We start from the raw sequence: 16,914 nt of genomic DNA, 5'->3' as shown, positions 1-16,914 counted from the left end.
TCACAGTCTTTGAAACATGCCCCCCCACCCCCTTCTTTGACTTTTCTCCCTTCCATCCCATAATTCCACTGTTCACTACCCATGGCTGTCAAGTGTCCCTTATTTGGCGGGACAGTCCCTTATCCCAGCGCCATGTCCCGCTGCTGTCCCTTATTGATGATGCCCCTTAAATAAGCTACTGAAGGTAATGGGGCCCTTTCTATGTCCAGCTGTCCTTTGTCAACAACAAATTGTTGCTGTTTTTTTGTGTTGAATATATGCTATATAGTAATTTATGGACCTAATACGTATCTAAAGCCATTTGCATGCAACAAAATACGTATTTTATCAAAGTAATTGTTGATCCTTTATTTTGGCTGCTGATCCCTTATTTTCAAATCTGTAAGTTGACAGCTATGTCACTACCCCTTCTCTGCAAACCACCATAAGAACAATTTCATAATCATGTAATGAAGAGACAATGCAACAGCAAATATCTTCCTATATATATATATATAAATGTAAGGTTTTCATCATTCAGGCCCTGCAGCGCTGTATCACAATCCTGGATATGGATGAAGTCATACTATAGCCCCCATTGGAGGATTTCTAGTGCTTCACCACGATCCTGGAGTTGCATTAAGTCAGGGAGGGGAGCAAGAGGGAAGGCAAGCTAAACAACAGCAGTTGCTGTAAATATGCTATAGAGTTTGGATTTGATATCCCGTTTTATCACTACCCTAAGGAATCTCAAAGCGGCTAACAATCTCCTTTTCCCCTCCTCCCCCACAACAAACACTCTGTGAGGTGAGTGGGGCTGAGAGACTTCAAAGAAGTGTGACTGGCCCAAGGTCACCCAGCAGCTGCATGTGGAGGAGCGGGGAATCAAACCCGGTTCACCAGATTACAATTCCACCACTCTTAACCACTACACCACACTGGCTCCTTGTACTTATACTGTACTTCAAACCAGCAAAGCAGTTCCACAGGGACATTAAGTAGACACTGTAGCAACACCAAATCACATTACTCTCATTCACACAATCCCACTCTTTCCCTGATTGTCTTTCTACTTACCAGTTTAGAAGCTATTTGGCTCCAGCAGCAAACTTCAGAATTGCAGAAAGTGTATGTGGAAGCTGGAAGGAAGCTGCCACCCGTTGTTTTGCTGTCCTGGGTGATGTCAGAGTGCTCTCCTCTATATTTGTTGTCTGAGTCACTCTTCTCAGTTGTGGAAGAGAAAATGAGCAGCTACAGAAACAGTGATAGGGAGAGACAAGCTGTGTTTGCTTGAGGAAAGTGGCAATGCAGGGTGTGGTCAAATTCCGATATGAGCTTGCTTACACTTAACATGTTGGACTTTCTGGAACAGATGTCAAAGTCAGATCATATGGTGACTTTTACAGCTGCTCAAGACCTTGGCAGCAGATCAAAGTCATGGTTGTAAGGCATCGAAGCCATCCTTCAGAATTTGTGCTTGCAATGCAGCTTTCCTGCCAAGTCCTCTGTTCAAATGCACTTATTAGGGGAAACTGTGCAAAAATGCAAATACTAATGAAAAGGGCATACAAGAATGCATTATATAAGGGGCTTAAGACAGCTAAAAATTGTGTACTTTAGCCAAATTGCACAGAAAGATGTGTTTATTCAGACAGATTAACAGTAAAATGCTGGTGAATTTTCAAAAGGACTTTTGAAAAATTACTAACTGATGTGTAAATGTGGAGAACTGAATTCAAGAGTGAGAAACCAAAAATGACAGATTAGCCCACCTGTTGTGTGGGGTCCCTATCTGCAATTGCATTTCTAGTGTGGGCTCCCTAAAAATAAGTTGTGAACATAGTTGATGGTCCATCAACTTTCACAGCACCTTCTCAGTCTGTGCACTGGCTGCCTGTCTTGCTCCAAGCACTGATCTTTTCCCACTGTTTTATTCCATTTCACTTTATAGAAGACAATCTTACTTGGCTACGAGTGATTGCCAAAGAAGAAGAAGAAGAAGGCCATTTTCTAACAAGGTTCTCGACAATTTGCCCAGGAGTTGAACTTGCTTAATCAAGACATAGCACTTGACAACAATGCTTGGTGTCATTAAAAATTGTTTAGCCCTACATTGATCAAATTGTGAAGACCAAACTTACAAAGTATGGCCATTTAACAACTGCTGTATGGTGTGTGTTCAGGCCTCTTCATTGGTGAAGACTTGTTTCATTTCAGCAAGTTTCCCCAATTTTATGGTTAATTTTAACTACCGTATTTTTTGTTCTATAAGACGCACCAGACCATAAGACACACCTAGTTTTTGGAGGAGCCAAACAAGAAAAAAAATAGTCTGATTCCCAAAAGCCAGAACAGCAAAAGGGATCACTTTGCAGCGAAAGCAGCGATCCCTCTTGCTGTTCTGGCTTCTGGGATAGCTGCGCAGCGTGCATTCGCTCCATAAGACGCACACAGATTTCCCCTTACTTTTTAGGAGGGAAAAAGTGAGTCTTATAGAGCAAAAAATACAGTATCTCCAGTCAGTTATAATGAGTCGTAACCTTGTTGAATACTGCTTAGAAGGTGCATTGGTAAGTGGTTTAGAAATGATTGAAATAAAAATAAATTGTAAAGTATTTTCGTTCTTAGAAAAGAAGTCAGTCGGTCAATCATTTTATTTCTATGCTGTCTTTCTAAAGTTAACAACTTGAGGAAGAACAGTAGAAACCACCTGACTAAGAGCCCCTCGGGGATAGCGCAAAGGAAGAGGATTTGGATTGGGGCTCCTGGTGGTGGACAACTGGACACATCCCAGAGAAGGAGAAGACCTGGGAGGTAGTAAAGATTGGCAGCTTGGAGGATGAGAATAAGGAGGAAACAAGCTGGTGTCTCAGCACAGAGCAAAGGCAGGTGTCAGACTTAGCAGCAGTGTTTCTGCTAGAAGCCTGGCAGCACCTCCCACTCCCAAGGCACGGTTTTGCTACACATAACAGAGCAGAGAGCCAGGCAGGGACAGAGAGGGTTCCTTGGGGCTCATCGAAGACAGAGGGAGAGGCCTGACATAGGGGGTTAGAGAGTGAAGGGGGAGGTGCATGACTGTCTGAGCAACTGCTTTTCTGTAGTGGAGTACAGCGGAGCCTCGGGTTGCGGACGTGATCCATGCGGGAGGCACATTCACAACCCGCAGTGTTCACAATCTGCAGTGCCAAGTCTGTGTACACATGGATTGTGATTTGGCGCTTCTGCCAAAAAACCAAAGTGCTGCACCAACAAGTACAAAACAACCCCTCTGCAGCACCACAAATCCAACTCAATGGTATAACATTGGAAAATGTTGATCACTTCTCCTACCTAGGCAGTTATCGTTCCATAAGGGCCAACATTGAGGATGAAATCCAGCATCGCCTGAGCTCTGCAAGTGCGGCTTTCTCCCAAATGAAGTGCAGAGTGTTTGAGGACTGGGGACATTCGCAGGGAAACCAAAATGCTTGTTTACAAAGCTATTGTACTACCAACCTGACTATATGCTTGTGAAACATGGACCACTTACAAACGCCATCTCCAACTCCTCAAAAGATTCAATCAACAGTGTCTCTGAAATTTTTTTACACATCGCTTGGGAAGACAGGTGAACTAATATCAGTGTCTTGGAAGAAGCAAAGATCACCAGTGTCGAAGCAATGATTCTTCAACATCAACTTCGTTGGACTGGTCATGTTGTGCGGATGCCTGATGATCGTCTTCCAAAGCAACTACTCTATTCCAAACTTAAAAATGGAAAGCGTAATGCTGGTGGTCAACAAAAGAGGTTTAAAGACTGTCTCAAGGCAAATCTAAAAAAATGTAGTATAAACACAGACAACTGGGAAACACTGGCCTGCAAGCTCTCCATTGGAGAACAGCCTTTACCAAAGGTGTCATGGGCTTTGAAGACACTCAAACTCAGGAAGCAAGGGGCTAAGAGGAAGGCATGCTTGGCAAATCCACACAGTGATCTACTCCTGCCCGGAAACCTATGTCCCCACTGTGGAAGGACATGTGGATCCAGAATTGGCCTCCACAGTCACTTACGGACTCATTGTTAAAACTGTGTTTATGGAAGACAACCTTACTTGGTTATGAGTGATCACCCAAAGAAGATGTATGTACAGTGGTACCTTGGGTTAAGTACTTAATCCGTTCCGGAGGTCCGGTCTAAACCTGAAACTGTTCTTAACCTGAAGCACCACTTTAGCTAATGGAGCCTCCTGCTGTTGCTGCGCCGCTGCTGCACGATTTCTGTTCTCATCCTGAAGCAAAGTTCTTAACCCGAGGTAATATTTCTGGGTTAGCGGAGTCTGTAACTTGAAGCGTATGTAACCTGAGGTACCACTGTATGTATGTATGTATGTATGTATGTATGTATGTATAAATAAATAAAAATAATAATTACTAACCAGACATGAACTTTTACCATGTAAATTTCTTTTTAAGTGCATGTTAAACTGGTTGATTTTATCCACATTTCGGCAATTTATCTCTGCTGATTTCAGTTTCTTTTCTTATTGCTTCTTTTTTCTTATTGCTATTTTTAGTGAATACTTTATAGCAGAACCTCTTAAAGTTTTTTTTTAAATAAGCAGTGTGTGAATCTTGCTAAATAAATAAAATAAAAGGCAGACATCTATTTTGATGAGGAAGAAAAAAGGAACCATCTGGATTCTTGTTACCCTCACCTTTCTGCACCAGGAAGCTCCGCTTCAGTTTTTTGAAGACCAGAAAACCTAACCTGACTTGAACTACATTGGTTAGCAGCAGCGCTTCCTTCAACGAATTACATTGGTTGGCCGGCTTGACTAATATATACACTTCCCTTGCAGCAGCTAAGTTGTACCATATCACACACAATCTCTTGGCCTTCTTTGCTTCCAGCGGAATGACTGATGGCTCTATCTATGTTCTCCCTTCAGCTCCAACCTCTGCCAGGCTGCTTCACCCCTCGCAAGGATCAAGTAAGTGTTAATGTTGGGGAGTGGGGATGTTTTTTCCGCAAGGCTCCAAGCTGTTACTTACAGCACAGAGAAAACAGCAGGTCTGCAGGGGCTGAAATATTTTTAGAGCAAATGTAGCCACAGAAGTAGAATGTGTTGCCTTTGTGTGAGCATGTAGTTAGTCAAAATAACTAACTGTAGAGGGTTGCTCTAAAGATGGGCACTTCAGCAATATTTCATTTTCATATCTTTATTAATTTAAAATAAATACATTTATGAAAAACAGACATGCATACAAGTAAGCAAACATACAATCAAACAAACAAACAACAGAAAAAATCAAACAAACCACCACACTATAAGATATAAGAAGATTAATATAATTATCAGCATATATACTCCTGGTATTGAACACAATTATAAAACTTCTAGAGAATAAATTTAAAACTGATTTCCAATTAATCTCACTGTACTTTGTCTATCCATTACTTTACAGTTACATATTTCTTAGATAATTTCTTTGCACATCCCTACAAACTTATATTTATACAACACAGGGATCAGTCGAATTCTGCCAAGGTGTTTCCTTTTATTCCATCACTTCAGCCATATTTTAAATTAAAATAAAAGGGAAGCCGAAAAGGATTTCAGACAAGCAAAAGCAGTGCTCATTTTGCTAATATCTAATCCAGTTCCCCCCAATTTAATCCCCATTCAGATATTCATAGAATCATAGAACTGTAGAGAGGTAAGGGACCCTAAGGGTCATCTAGTCCAACCCCCTGCAATGCAGGAATCTCTACTAAAGCATCCATGACATCCAACCTCTGCTCAAAATCCTTCCAGGAAAGAGAGTCTGCCGCCCTCCTAGGGAGTCCGTTCCACTGTCAAACAGCTCTTGCTGTCAGAAAGTTCTTCATGATGTTTAGTTGGAATCTCCTTTCTTGTAACTTGAAGCCACTGGTTCAAGTCCCAGCCTCTGGAACAGGTTAAAACATGGGTAGGCAAACTAAGGCCCAGGGGCCGGATCTGGCCCAATGGCCTTCTAAATCTGGCCCACAGACAATCTGGGAATCAGCGTGTTTTTACATGAGCAGAATGTGCCCTTTTATTTAAAATGCATCTCTGGCTTATTTGAGGGGCATAGGAATTTGTTCCCTCCCCCCCCCCAAATATAGTCTGGCCCCCCACAAGGTCTAAGGGACAGTGGACCAGCCCCCTGCTGAAAAGGTTTGCTGACCCCTGGGTTAAAACCAACTTGCTTCATCTTCCACGGGACAGCCCTTTAGATATTTGAAGATGTCTATCCTATCTCCTCTCAGTCTCCTCTTTCCCACATACCCAGCTCCTTCAACCCTTCCTCCTAAGTCTTTGTTTCCAGACCCTTGACCGTCTTGGTTGCCCTCCTCTCCACACGTTCTAGCTTCTCAATATCCTCCTTAAATATTGTTGGACCACAGCTCCTATCAGCCCAAGTCAGCATGGTCAATAGGCAGGAATAAAGAAAACGGTAATCTAGAAACACCCGAAAAGCTCCAGGTTCCATACTACTACCCTGTCCAGTTCCTATATATTTTATTTATTCTAAAACTTATATCCTGCTTATCTGCCCAACAGAAGACTCTCAAAACACATACAAATTTAATAAGCAAATATATGATAATAAAAGAGCAGGGGGAAATGAGAAGCCTTCTTGAGGGAAGTAAAGCAATGCAAGCTATCTAGTTCTTAACGTTGGTGGGCATAAGAACATCAGAACTAGGGATGGGGGGAAATTCAGTTCAGTTTGCATTTGGAGGCAAGCTTACCCGACCTACACTTTCAGAAACAGCCACCCTTTGAAATGTGCCCTTTTCTGAATTTTGCAATTCAGTCCTGCAGCTGAGGAATGTGTAGTAATGTTAGGGTGAAGAGTTTGTATACATGGCATAACATGCGTTGCATTAGAAAAAATGCTAGGCAAAATGTACATTTTTAAAAATGGAATACAGAAATGTGCCTATTATGGAAAAAATCAGACTAAGATGCTGAAGAATTCTCAGTTTGCTTAATTGCACAACTACAATTCATTTGTCATACACAATAAACAAAGCATCATACATTTTTGTACACAAGTAACGTGTACAAAAATGTATGTACTGGGGTAAAAGTGTGCATTAAAATGCACATATTTGTGATAATAACAAGGCATTATATTAGGGGAAATTATTTTGCAAATATGTGTATATTTTGCAAAAGCATGTATATTAGGAGAAAGTCACACTGAAATGCTGGTTATTTTTTCACCAGCAAACAGATATGGAAATGTGGACTGGAAAAATGGAAAACTAAGAAACTGAAATGGACGAATTTGCCCATCCCTAGCTATATGCCCTGCCCTCAGTGGAATAAATGCAGGGGGGAAAGGGTTAAAAGGTGGTGCCCTTCCCCGGATGATAAGCTCCTATTTGCAGGCACTGTGGTTGCATTGTATAAATGTAAACCCACTAAATAAAGAATCACATGTAACCTCTTTAACCTACAGTTCCGGAGATCAGCGTGTGAAAGGAAGGACATGGTCAGACCTTGCTAAATTAAACCTTGTTTCTATAACTCTGGTGCAGCAGAACTGCTGCTTCTTTGAGCATATTCAGTGCCCCCCCCCTAGAAAAATAGGGGCTGGTACTTACGATGAACTTGTTACAGTAAATGTCACATTTTCTATAACCAAAATAAGAGAGGTGCCGTACTCACCATGAAGTTGTTGCAGTTTTTTTAACCATGAAGTTGTTACACTTTTTTTAACAACAACAACAACAACAAAAACAAAAACAAAAAGAGGGTCTGGTACTGTGTACCCTTGAGTAAAGGTACAAGTAAAGGGACCCCTGACCACTAGGTCCAGTCATGACTGACTCTGGGGTTGCAGCGCTCATCTCGCTTTATTGGCCGAGGGAGCCGGCGTACAGCTTCCGGGTCATGTGGCCAGCATGACTAAGCCGCTTCTGGCGAACCAGAGCAGCGCATGGAAACACTGTTCACCTTCCCACCGGAGCAGTACCTATTTATCTTCTTGCACTTTGATGTGATTTCGAACTGCTACCCTCGAGTACACCATGAAAAAAAAGCACCACCTAATCCTAACACCAATGCTAACTCTAACCCCAACCCTACTCCTAACCCTTAATGCCAACCCTAACCCTAAAACTAACACTGACCCTAAACCCAACCCTAACCCTACCTCCAACCTTAACCCTCACCCAACCTCCAACCCTAACTCCAACCCAACCCCTATTCCTACCCCCTACCCCTAACCCTAGAACCAACACTAATACTAACCCCAACCCTACCTCATACCTTAACCCTAACCCTACCTGTAACCCTAACCATAAACCCAACCCTAACTCTAAACCCAACCCTAACACTACATTTAACCCTAACCCTAGATCCAACCTTAACCCTAACCCATCTCCAACCCTGACCCTTGTCAACACATTTCAATTGATTAGTAAAAGCTCCAAGGACCTGTCCAAAACTTTGTAAAGAACAAAAAATAGCTATATTTCTGCTTCTGAATACAATTATTCAAGCATAGATGGTTCGAAATAACACCAGCCGTCTCCCCCCCTCCCCCCCCCTCCCATCTGCCTTTTTCAAATCCAGACTGATGAAGAATTCTGGAGAACTCGAAGGCTTTAACACTACTTTGTAGCATTTTGCTTTGCCAAATACAGTCATACCTTGGGTTACAGAAGCTTCAGGTTGCATTTTTTTGGGTTGCGGACCGCTGAAACCCGGAAGTACTTGAAAGGGTTACTTCTGGGTTTTAGCAGATGCGCTAAATCGCACTTTGTGCATGCGCAGAAGTGCCGGGTCGCAACCTGCGCATGCATCCCACACGGATCACGTTCACAACCCGCGTGTAAAGGTATTGCCCTGATATGGATATGATGTTAAATAACTATTAATTTCAGGAGTGTTTTCTCATCTTGCAAATTGCGGAAATCCCCAGGGACACATTTCAGCCGAGCAAAAGCACTCTAGGAGCGTTGAGCAGGGCTGGAGGGGTTTGAGCCTGGGAAAAGGGCAGGGCACACGGAGAAGCCTTGAGGGCCAGGTTTGGGCTTCAGGTCTGAGGTTCTGTACCCTTGTGTTGGGGAACCTAGTATTAATAAAGTCAAATTTACAGGTGCCTCCCCACATTCTCAGGGGCGACGGACTGCTCTCTGGATTGGATGGGCTGGAAATGTCATCCTAGGGGTCACCGTGATAGCCCTGTGTAAGTACAGAGCACTTTTAGTTAGTTAGTTAGCTAGTTAGTTATTTCCATTTATAGGTTGTTTCTTGTGAAGTGACTTAACAATAGAACCACCAACCATTTAAAACAGCAACAGCAATGGCAGAGATTTCAAATATGAAACAATTAAAGACAAATATAAAACCCATTTCAAATCCAACACAGATACAGGCTGCAATGAAAATCTACTCAAAGGGGTTGTTGAAATAGGAAGGTCTTCATTAATAGTCAAAACATAATTTGGCAGTAGTCCCTGGGAGCAAAGGTGGCCTGTAAAGGTCAGAGGTAAAACAGGGAATGTGCCACCCTCTGCCAAAACCATTGCATTCTGCTCAAAACATTGTACAAAAAGGGTATTTTTATACTTTAGAATATGTTTTCTTAATAAAGCCTATAGAGTATTTCGTATAAACAGATTTTATCTTACTGTATTGAGCTGTGACATAAAAACAGGTTATATGTTCAGAAGTTCCATGTGTCAAGAATTCATAATGTAGGGGTACCTTGGTTTCCGAACACCTCCGTAGTCGAACGTTTCGGAACTCGAACGCCGAATACCCGGAAGCAAATGCCTCAGTTTTCGAATGTGCCTCGGAAGTTGAACAGGAAATGCAGCTTCTGTTTTGAGTTTTCTGTGTTGAGGCTTCCGCTTTCAGTTTTTGGTTTTCAAACGTTTCTGAACTTGAACGGACTTCCGGAATGCATTGTGTTTGAAAACCGAGGTAGCTGTAACTGGTTCACATTGCAATAAACTAACAAGGGAAAACAACAACAACAACAACAACAACTTTTTTTGGCTTTGTTTCCTGTTTACTGCTTGTGAACAAATAAAGGTGTCACAGTGTAGTAGCTGTACCAGCTTAGCCCCACAACTATGGGTGTCTGGGGCCGTGGGTGCCATGCAACGTGCACCAAAATTTGTGGGTGCCCGGCGCCTTCATGGGTAATTTTGTGGGTGCTTGGGCACCCAGGACCTTAGGGAGTTGGCACCTATGCAGTGTAGTGGGTTGACAGAAGTGTGACTGCAGTTGTTCTTGAGTGGCTCAGTGTCTGGCTATTTAAGTTCTTGTCAAAAATTGGATTCATAGAATCATAGAGTTGGAAGAGACCACAAGGGCCATCGAGTCCAACCCCCTGCCAAGCAGGAAACACCATCAGAGCACTCCTGACATATGGTTGTCAAGCCTCTGCTTAAAGACCTCCAAAGAAGGAGACTCCACCACACTCCTTGGCAGCAAATTCCACTGTTGAACAGCTCTTACTGTCAGGAAGTTCTTCCTAATGTTTAGGTGGAATCTTCTTTCTTGTAGTTTGGATCCATTGCTCCATGTCCGCTTCTCTGGAGCAGCAGAAAACAAGGGTTGTCTGGTTTTCACAGCCTAAAGATTTGTCTTGAACAATTGATCATACATGAGTTCTAAATATTAGAAAGTTACAGGCAGTCTTTCCGAACATGAGCTGTTATCTTAAAGGACATACTGTGATATTCTCCTTTAATTAAAAAACAACAAACACGCTTTATTTCAACGATGAAGGGAAAATCCATGGGGAACACTGGATTCAAGAAAGGAATGGAAAAACAATTAGGTACCATAACAAAAAACACTAAACGGTCTTTGAATTTCTTCGCAGTTTGTTGATCACTTAAAATTAACCTCCTTATATGAAGGTTTTCAGACATGGAACCTCATGGGTGAACTGGAGAAATCCTGTGTCCCTCAGGGACCCCAGGGTGAAATGGAAAATAAGCTATGCCTAGAGAATGTGACTTCGCTGCAGCAATTTTTCTGTAAGCCGCTTGAAAACAGCTCAGCAGGTAACTGGAGTGTTGTTTCTCAATGAGGCTCAAGGAACACATATCAAAAAAATGGGGGCTGCTACCTTTTGGGACTGGGGGGCGGGGTAGAAGGCGGGCAGACCACAGAGAGAGGGAGCCACAGTCAAAGAGAGGCTGAGCCAACTAATTATCATTTTGTCCCTATCCTCTTCCCAAACAAATACAGTGGTACCTCGGGTTACATACGCTTCAGGTTACAGATGCTTCAGGTTACAGACTCAGCTAACCCAGAAATAGTACCTCGGGTTAAGAACTTTACCTCAGGATGAGAACAGAAATTGCGACAGCGGGAGGCCCCATTAGCTAAAGTGGTGCTTCAGGTTAAGAACAGTTTCAGGTTAAGAACAGACCTCCAGAATGAATTAAGTACTTAACCCGAGGTACCACTGTATACCCATTATCTAATTGGGTAGAAGCAATTAAAGAGCAACATTTAGAACAGGCAATGCAAATAGATCAGTTCTTATATATGTAATGACCAAATAGAAGCTCTTGTGCTCCATGTATGTCTTAGCGAATACAAGTGTCAAACGTAACAACTTTAAGGAGCAGTACTTGCAAAAGATGAACTTTTCTTTGTACAGTGGTAACTCGGCAGCTCCCAACAGAATATCAAAATATTAAAAACACGATTTAATGCCTTATTGTGTGTAAAGGCGAAAAGTGGATTAGTGAGGATGCAAACAAAGGGTTGTGTAGGCTTGTCAGTTACAAACCATGGTTTGCCATTTTGTCTGGTGTAAACTTGCAATTGTTTATGCTTCCGCCCGCCCACCCTGCCCTACTCCCAGAGAGTTCTGACTGCGCAGTCTGCCCTGAGAATTGGTTCCGTCTCAACAGCAAGTGCTACTGGTTCTCCAGTGAAAAAGGAGACTGGACCGAGAGCAAAGACGACTGCAGAACAAAAGACTCTCGATTGTTGGTGATACAGAATCAAGAAGAAGTGGTAAGTAAATAAGAGTTAGATCCACGTTCCTTATTGATGGGGTGGAGGGGAGCTACTGCCAAGATGAGTACCATTACATCTTGCATATATTTATTGTGGCATTTATGGTCCACACTTTCGAAATCCAAAGATAAATAAAAGGGGGTAAATGTATTCCACTGTGTTTCAATCGCATCGTTTATCTAACACAATGTACATAATGCATCTAATATGTGACTCTGTAGTGTAGTGGGTTGGCCAAATAATTTTAGGATATGCTAGGAATATACCACAAGGGAACTTTTCATTCCCTTATACTGGGACTCTGTTTGATTTTACTTACAGCCAAACTAAAAATTATGTTCAGTCACATGCAGTTTCTTTTTCAAAATACAATAGGGAGCCTTGGGAAAGATTAGGGGGCCATTAAAATAGCTTATTTAACCTTTTTGTTGGTTCCTCAGCTCCCATTGCAGAGTGCCAGGAAATCTGCATTACGCATTTGAGGAGTAAATATCCTTTAAAATTCACAGTTCTATGAATTTTGAAATGCAATTCCTCCTTTCAGTTTTCCATATTGGTTTCTTTTTCTTTCTTTCTTTCTTTCTTTCTTTCTTTCTTTCTTTCTGATTAAAAAAACATAGTCATACCTCGGGATAAATGTGCTTCAAGTTAAGTATTTTCGGGTTGTGCTCTGTGGCGACCCGGAAGTAACGGAGCGCGTTACTTCTGGGTTTTGCCGTGCGCGCATGCACATACGATCAAAATGACGCCACGCGCATGTGCAGAAGCGGCGAAACACGACCCAAGCAGATGCAGGTTGCGTTTGCTTCAGGATGCGAACGGGGCTCCAGAACGGATCCCGTTCGCATCCCAAGGTACCACTGTAGTTCCCATGAAAATTCTACAGCACACTTGTGCATACTTGTTTCCTCCAGCACCATAATTCAAAAGCATCCATTCTTCGGCAATCAGCCTTCTTTATGGTCCAGCTCTCACTTCCATACATCACTACTGATGTATGGAAAACCATAGCTTTAACGATATGGACCTTTGTTGGCAAGGTGATGTCTTTGCTTTTTAAAATGCTGTCTAGGTTTTTAAGATGCTGTCATGGGACGCAGGTGGCGCTGTGGGTAAAACCTCAGTGCCTAGGACTTGCTGATCGCATGGTCGGCGGTTCGAATCCCCGCGGCGGGGTGAGCTCCCGTCGTTCGGTCCCAGCTCCTGCCCACCTAGCAGTTCGAAAGCACCCCTAAGTGCAAGTAGATAAATAGGTACCGCTTTATAGCGGGAAGTTAAACGGCGTTTCCGTGTGCTGCGCTGGTGCCGGCTCGCCAGCTGCAGCTTCGTCACGCTGGCCACGTGACCCGGAAGTGTCTTCGGACAGCGCCAGCTCACGGCCTCTTGAGTGAGATGGGCGCACAACCCTAGAGTCTGTCAAGACTGGACTGTACGGGCAGGGGTACCTTTACCTTTTACTAGATATTATAGTAGAGACTAATTGCATTGTTTACAGGACTTTATACTGAGTAATATCAAATATCCACTACTTTGGATTGGATTACAAGCCACACCTCCTGACTGGAAATGGACCTGGGTGGACGGTTCCCCATTAGATGACAAACTGTGAGTATCTCATCTTACTCTGCAGAGCAGGGGTGGGGAGGACCAGATCTTCATCTCCCCAAACCCTCTACTCAGTCATATGCCATACTAATCACATCAGGTCATTGACACCAGTCAAAATACACCCTTTTAGTGTACCCTAAAGTCCCAAGGTGGGTTACATTAAAACACAGTTGAAAACAACTTATGACCACAGAAGTAAGGTGGGTCCTAAAAACATACCCTTCAAATGTCAGAAGCCAAGGTAGATGTGACTCTTCCGCATCCACCAGAAGCTGTATATATAATGAAAGATGCCAAAGGCACCTCTGAACTACCTGGTGCTCACTTATGAAGCTCACTAGGTAATCTGGCACCAGTCTCTCTCAGCAAAATCTATGTTTGGTCTGTGGCCTTTTAGAAGTGGGCAGGATCGGTTTTAAAAAACGTATCTTTTTTCCTCTTGGTTTTAATGTATCCTAGTGAGGGGTTTTGTTTGTTTGTCTGTAAGTTGCTTTGAGTTACCCTGGGCAAAATAAAGCAACTCACAAATTTAATATACTGTATAGTAAGTAAATGCCTCAGGGGACACGGGTGGCGCTGTGGGTTAAACCCCAGAGCCTAGGACTTGCCAATCAGAAGGTCGGCGTTTCGAATCCCTGCGACGGGGTGAGCTCCTGTTGCTCGGTCCCTGCTCCTGCCAACCTAGTAGTTTGAAAGCACATCAAAGTGCAAGTACATAAATAGGTACCGTTCCGGCAGGAAGGTAAATGGCGTTTCCGTGTGCTGCTCTGGTTCGCCAGAAGCGGCTTAGTCATGCTGGCCACATGACCCGGAAGCTGTACGCCGGCTCCCTCGGCCAATAAAGCGAGATGAGCGCTGCAACCCCAGAGTCGGTCACGACTGGACCTAATGGTCAGTGGTCCCTTTACCTATACAGTAAATGCCTCCCAAGGTTATTGTGGAAATAAGTGAAACAATTTTGCACTGCCTTGATTTCCTTTGCAAAAGGGCAGAAAGAAGGGGGCATACGTCCACACCCTTCAAAGAGAAATGCGTGCAAGTTCTCCTCCTGTGGTTCACTGGGAGCATGAGGGGAAACCTTAGTTAAACCACAGGAAGTTCTTGCAGCCCAGGGAAACCCACTGGCAAAACATTTGAGAACCACAAGTCTTGATTCCACATGATAGGATCGCACCTAATGGGCAAGCCTAGGCAACGTAATTGTGCAGTGAGTAATAACAACAAACAACAACAACTATTATTATTATTATTATTATTATTATTATTATTATGGCTTGGTTTCCCCAGCCACTCTTGGTGGCTCTCAGCAGAATAATATTATTATTATTATTATTATTATTATTATTATTATTATTATTATTTAAACTTCGCCCATATAGCATGGTTTCCCCAGCCACTCTTGGTGGCTCTCAGCAGAATATTAAAAACACAATAAAACATCAAACATTAAAAACTTCCCTAAACAGAGCTGCCTTCAGATGTCTTCTAAAAGTCAGTTTGTTGTTTATTTCCTTCCACAGGGCGGGCGCCACCACCCAGAAGGCCCTCTGCCTGGTTCCCTGTAACCTCACTTCTCGCAGTGAGGGAATGCCAGAAGGCCCTTGGAGCGAGTCTTGCCCCTCTCTCGCAAAGAATGGCCAAGCAGGTGGTTATGTTCAGCCTTTGACAAATGCTGTTGGCTTTCTCCTTCCTTTTGCAGGTTGAAAGACCTAGCTCCAGCTCAAGAAAACTGCTGTGGGAGACTTAACGGGAACAAAACTATTTCTGAGACATGTACTACTGTAGCCAGATGGGTCTGCGAAAAGAAAGCTCTTCAGATAACTACAAGGACCAGAGGCCATTGAGTACCCCTGCTTCTCACCCTCTCTGCCTCACCAACTTCTCTTGATCCAATCGGCTGAGTGGTATTGATGTCACCTGGCCAAAATACGATGACCTCCTCTGATGACAGGGGTGGTTTGGGGAGGTTGGACAGCCCTGGCCTTCGGCTAAAGATCTGAGTTCCGTGGGGGATTTGGGAGCCTTCAGAAGTTGAATTCTTAAAGTATTGTTGATAATAAAAGAACTGAAATTCTATGACCCACAAGCATGCTTTATTATTGTCTACTCGCTGTTCTGGATTTCTAGGTTTATAGACAATATAATACAAGTGGCTGAAGCACGCATCAAAGTAGGACTAAGAGCCAAAATGCTGTGAAGCAATATTTATTATAAAGTTTTTTTTACAAAGGAGCTGATTTAAAAAATATAGAAATACTTATTTTCTCTCTTTAGTGTTACATTTACAACATTGAGAAAGAAAATTTTTGTTGCATTGACACCTGCCGTTGTTCTAACCTAATTTCGACATGCTGATTTCATATCTGAAGTTTTGTTCTCTAAGCTCTAGTGTTTTTTTGTGTTTTTTTTTGCAATTCATGTTTTTCACTTTTCACCATAATCTGCTTTTCACAATGCAAGAATTCAATATTTTATTAAACACATAGCCAAAGTAGTACAATATGAGTATAAACGTAAGTGACTTATATAGCATTGAACATGACATGTATAGCATTGAAAATGACATCTATGTACAGTTGGAGGTATGCAAAAAAATGTATTCCCTTGGGATACACAGTATACTGGGGAATTATTTTTTCCCCATTTTCTTTTGCATGAGATTTTTCAAGTGTTCTTATATGTTCTTTCAATGCTGATTTCAAATCTGAAATCGGTTTCCATCTACATGCTATAGTTATCTTTCAATTTCCGACTTTTGCTGATATGTCATATTTACACTGGGGACAAGTGGACACTGACACGTTGATCTACCCTAACCACATGGTAATTATTGTTTTGCAAACTTAATTTTTCTTTATTTTTATAGATTTGTAACCTAAATATTTCTATTTTTCTGATCGGACCATGGCTTCTTCAAGTAGACAAAAATGTGTAAACAAGCCTGATGCCTTTTGTTATGCTATTTTTGTCTGGTTAATACGAAGTGTCAGGGAACTGCCATCAGTGCTGGAGGGAGAGAGCAAAATCCAGAGGGATTCCGGAGAGCGTCCCGGGATTGGGAGAGGCAGCCCATCTTCTGGGGAAGAGAATCAGCGTAGCACCAGTGGAGAAGGGGGGCAGATGGGGGAAGCGGCGAGGCGGTCCCATGACTCCTTGCCGGGGACCAGCGGGGAGAGTAGAGGTCCTCCGCTGCCTACGCCCTCCTTGCGCAGAAGGCTTTCGCACAGAGAGAGTAGGAAGAGATTAGGCGTCAAAGAGCTTCTTTGCTGGAAGAAGTTTAAGAAACGCCCACTGACGGATTCTGCCAGCAATTGAG

At 42.8% G+C, this 16,914-nt stretch overlaps 2 protein-coding genes across 3 annotated transcripts in view; one reads left to right on the top strand and one right to left on the bottom strand.

Moving 5' to 3' along the window:
- The window catches only part of LOC310670821 (C-type lectin domain family 2 member D-like), a 107,827-nt gene that overhangs the window by 66,864 nt on the left and 24,049 nt on the right, over nt 1-16,914 (bottom strand). The gene's annotated exons all lie outside the window — the stretch shown is intronic.
- Nucleotides 4,836-15,665, top strand: LOC310670879 (killer cell lectin-like receptor subfamily F member 1). Of its 2 annotated transcripts, XM_083426703.1 has the most exons (6): nt 4,859-4,949; nt 9,097-9,186; nt 10,874-11,020; nt 11,833-11,987; nt 13,486-13,595; nt 15,298-15,665. In XM_083426703.1, the coding sequence occupies exons 1-6, from the start codon at nt 4,874-4,876 to the stop codon at nt 15,440-15,442; spliced, it is 723 nt and encodes a 240-aa protein (XP_083282829.1). In that variant the 5' UTR covers nt 4,859-4,873; the 3' UTR covers nt 15,443-15,665. The 2 variants fall into 2 exon arrangements, with proteins under 2 accessions (XP_083282830.1, XP_083282829.1); XM_083426704.1 differs by lacking the exon at nt 9,097-9,186 and having other exon boundaries at nt 4,836-4,949; nt 15,298-15,663.

This window comes from Podarcis tiliguerta (genome assembly GCF_965153285.1).
Source record: "Podarcis tiliguerta genome assembly, chromosome: 2".
Classification (NCBI taxonomy): domain Eukaryota; kingdom Metazoa; phylum Chordata; class Lepidosauria; order Squamata; family Lacertidae; genus Podarcis; species Podarcis tiliguerta.
This window is presented reverse-complemented; position numbering and strand designations above follow the sequence as displayed.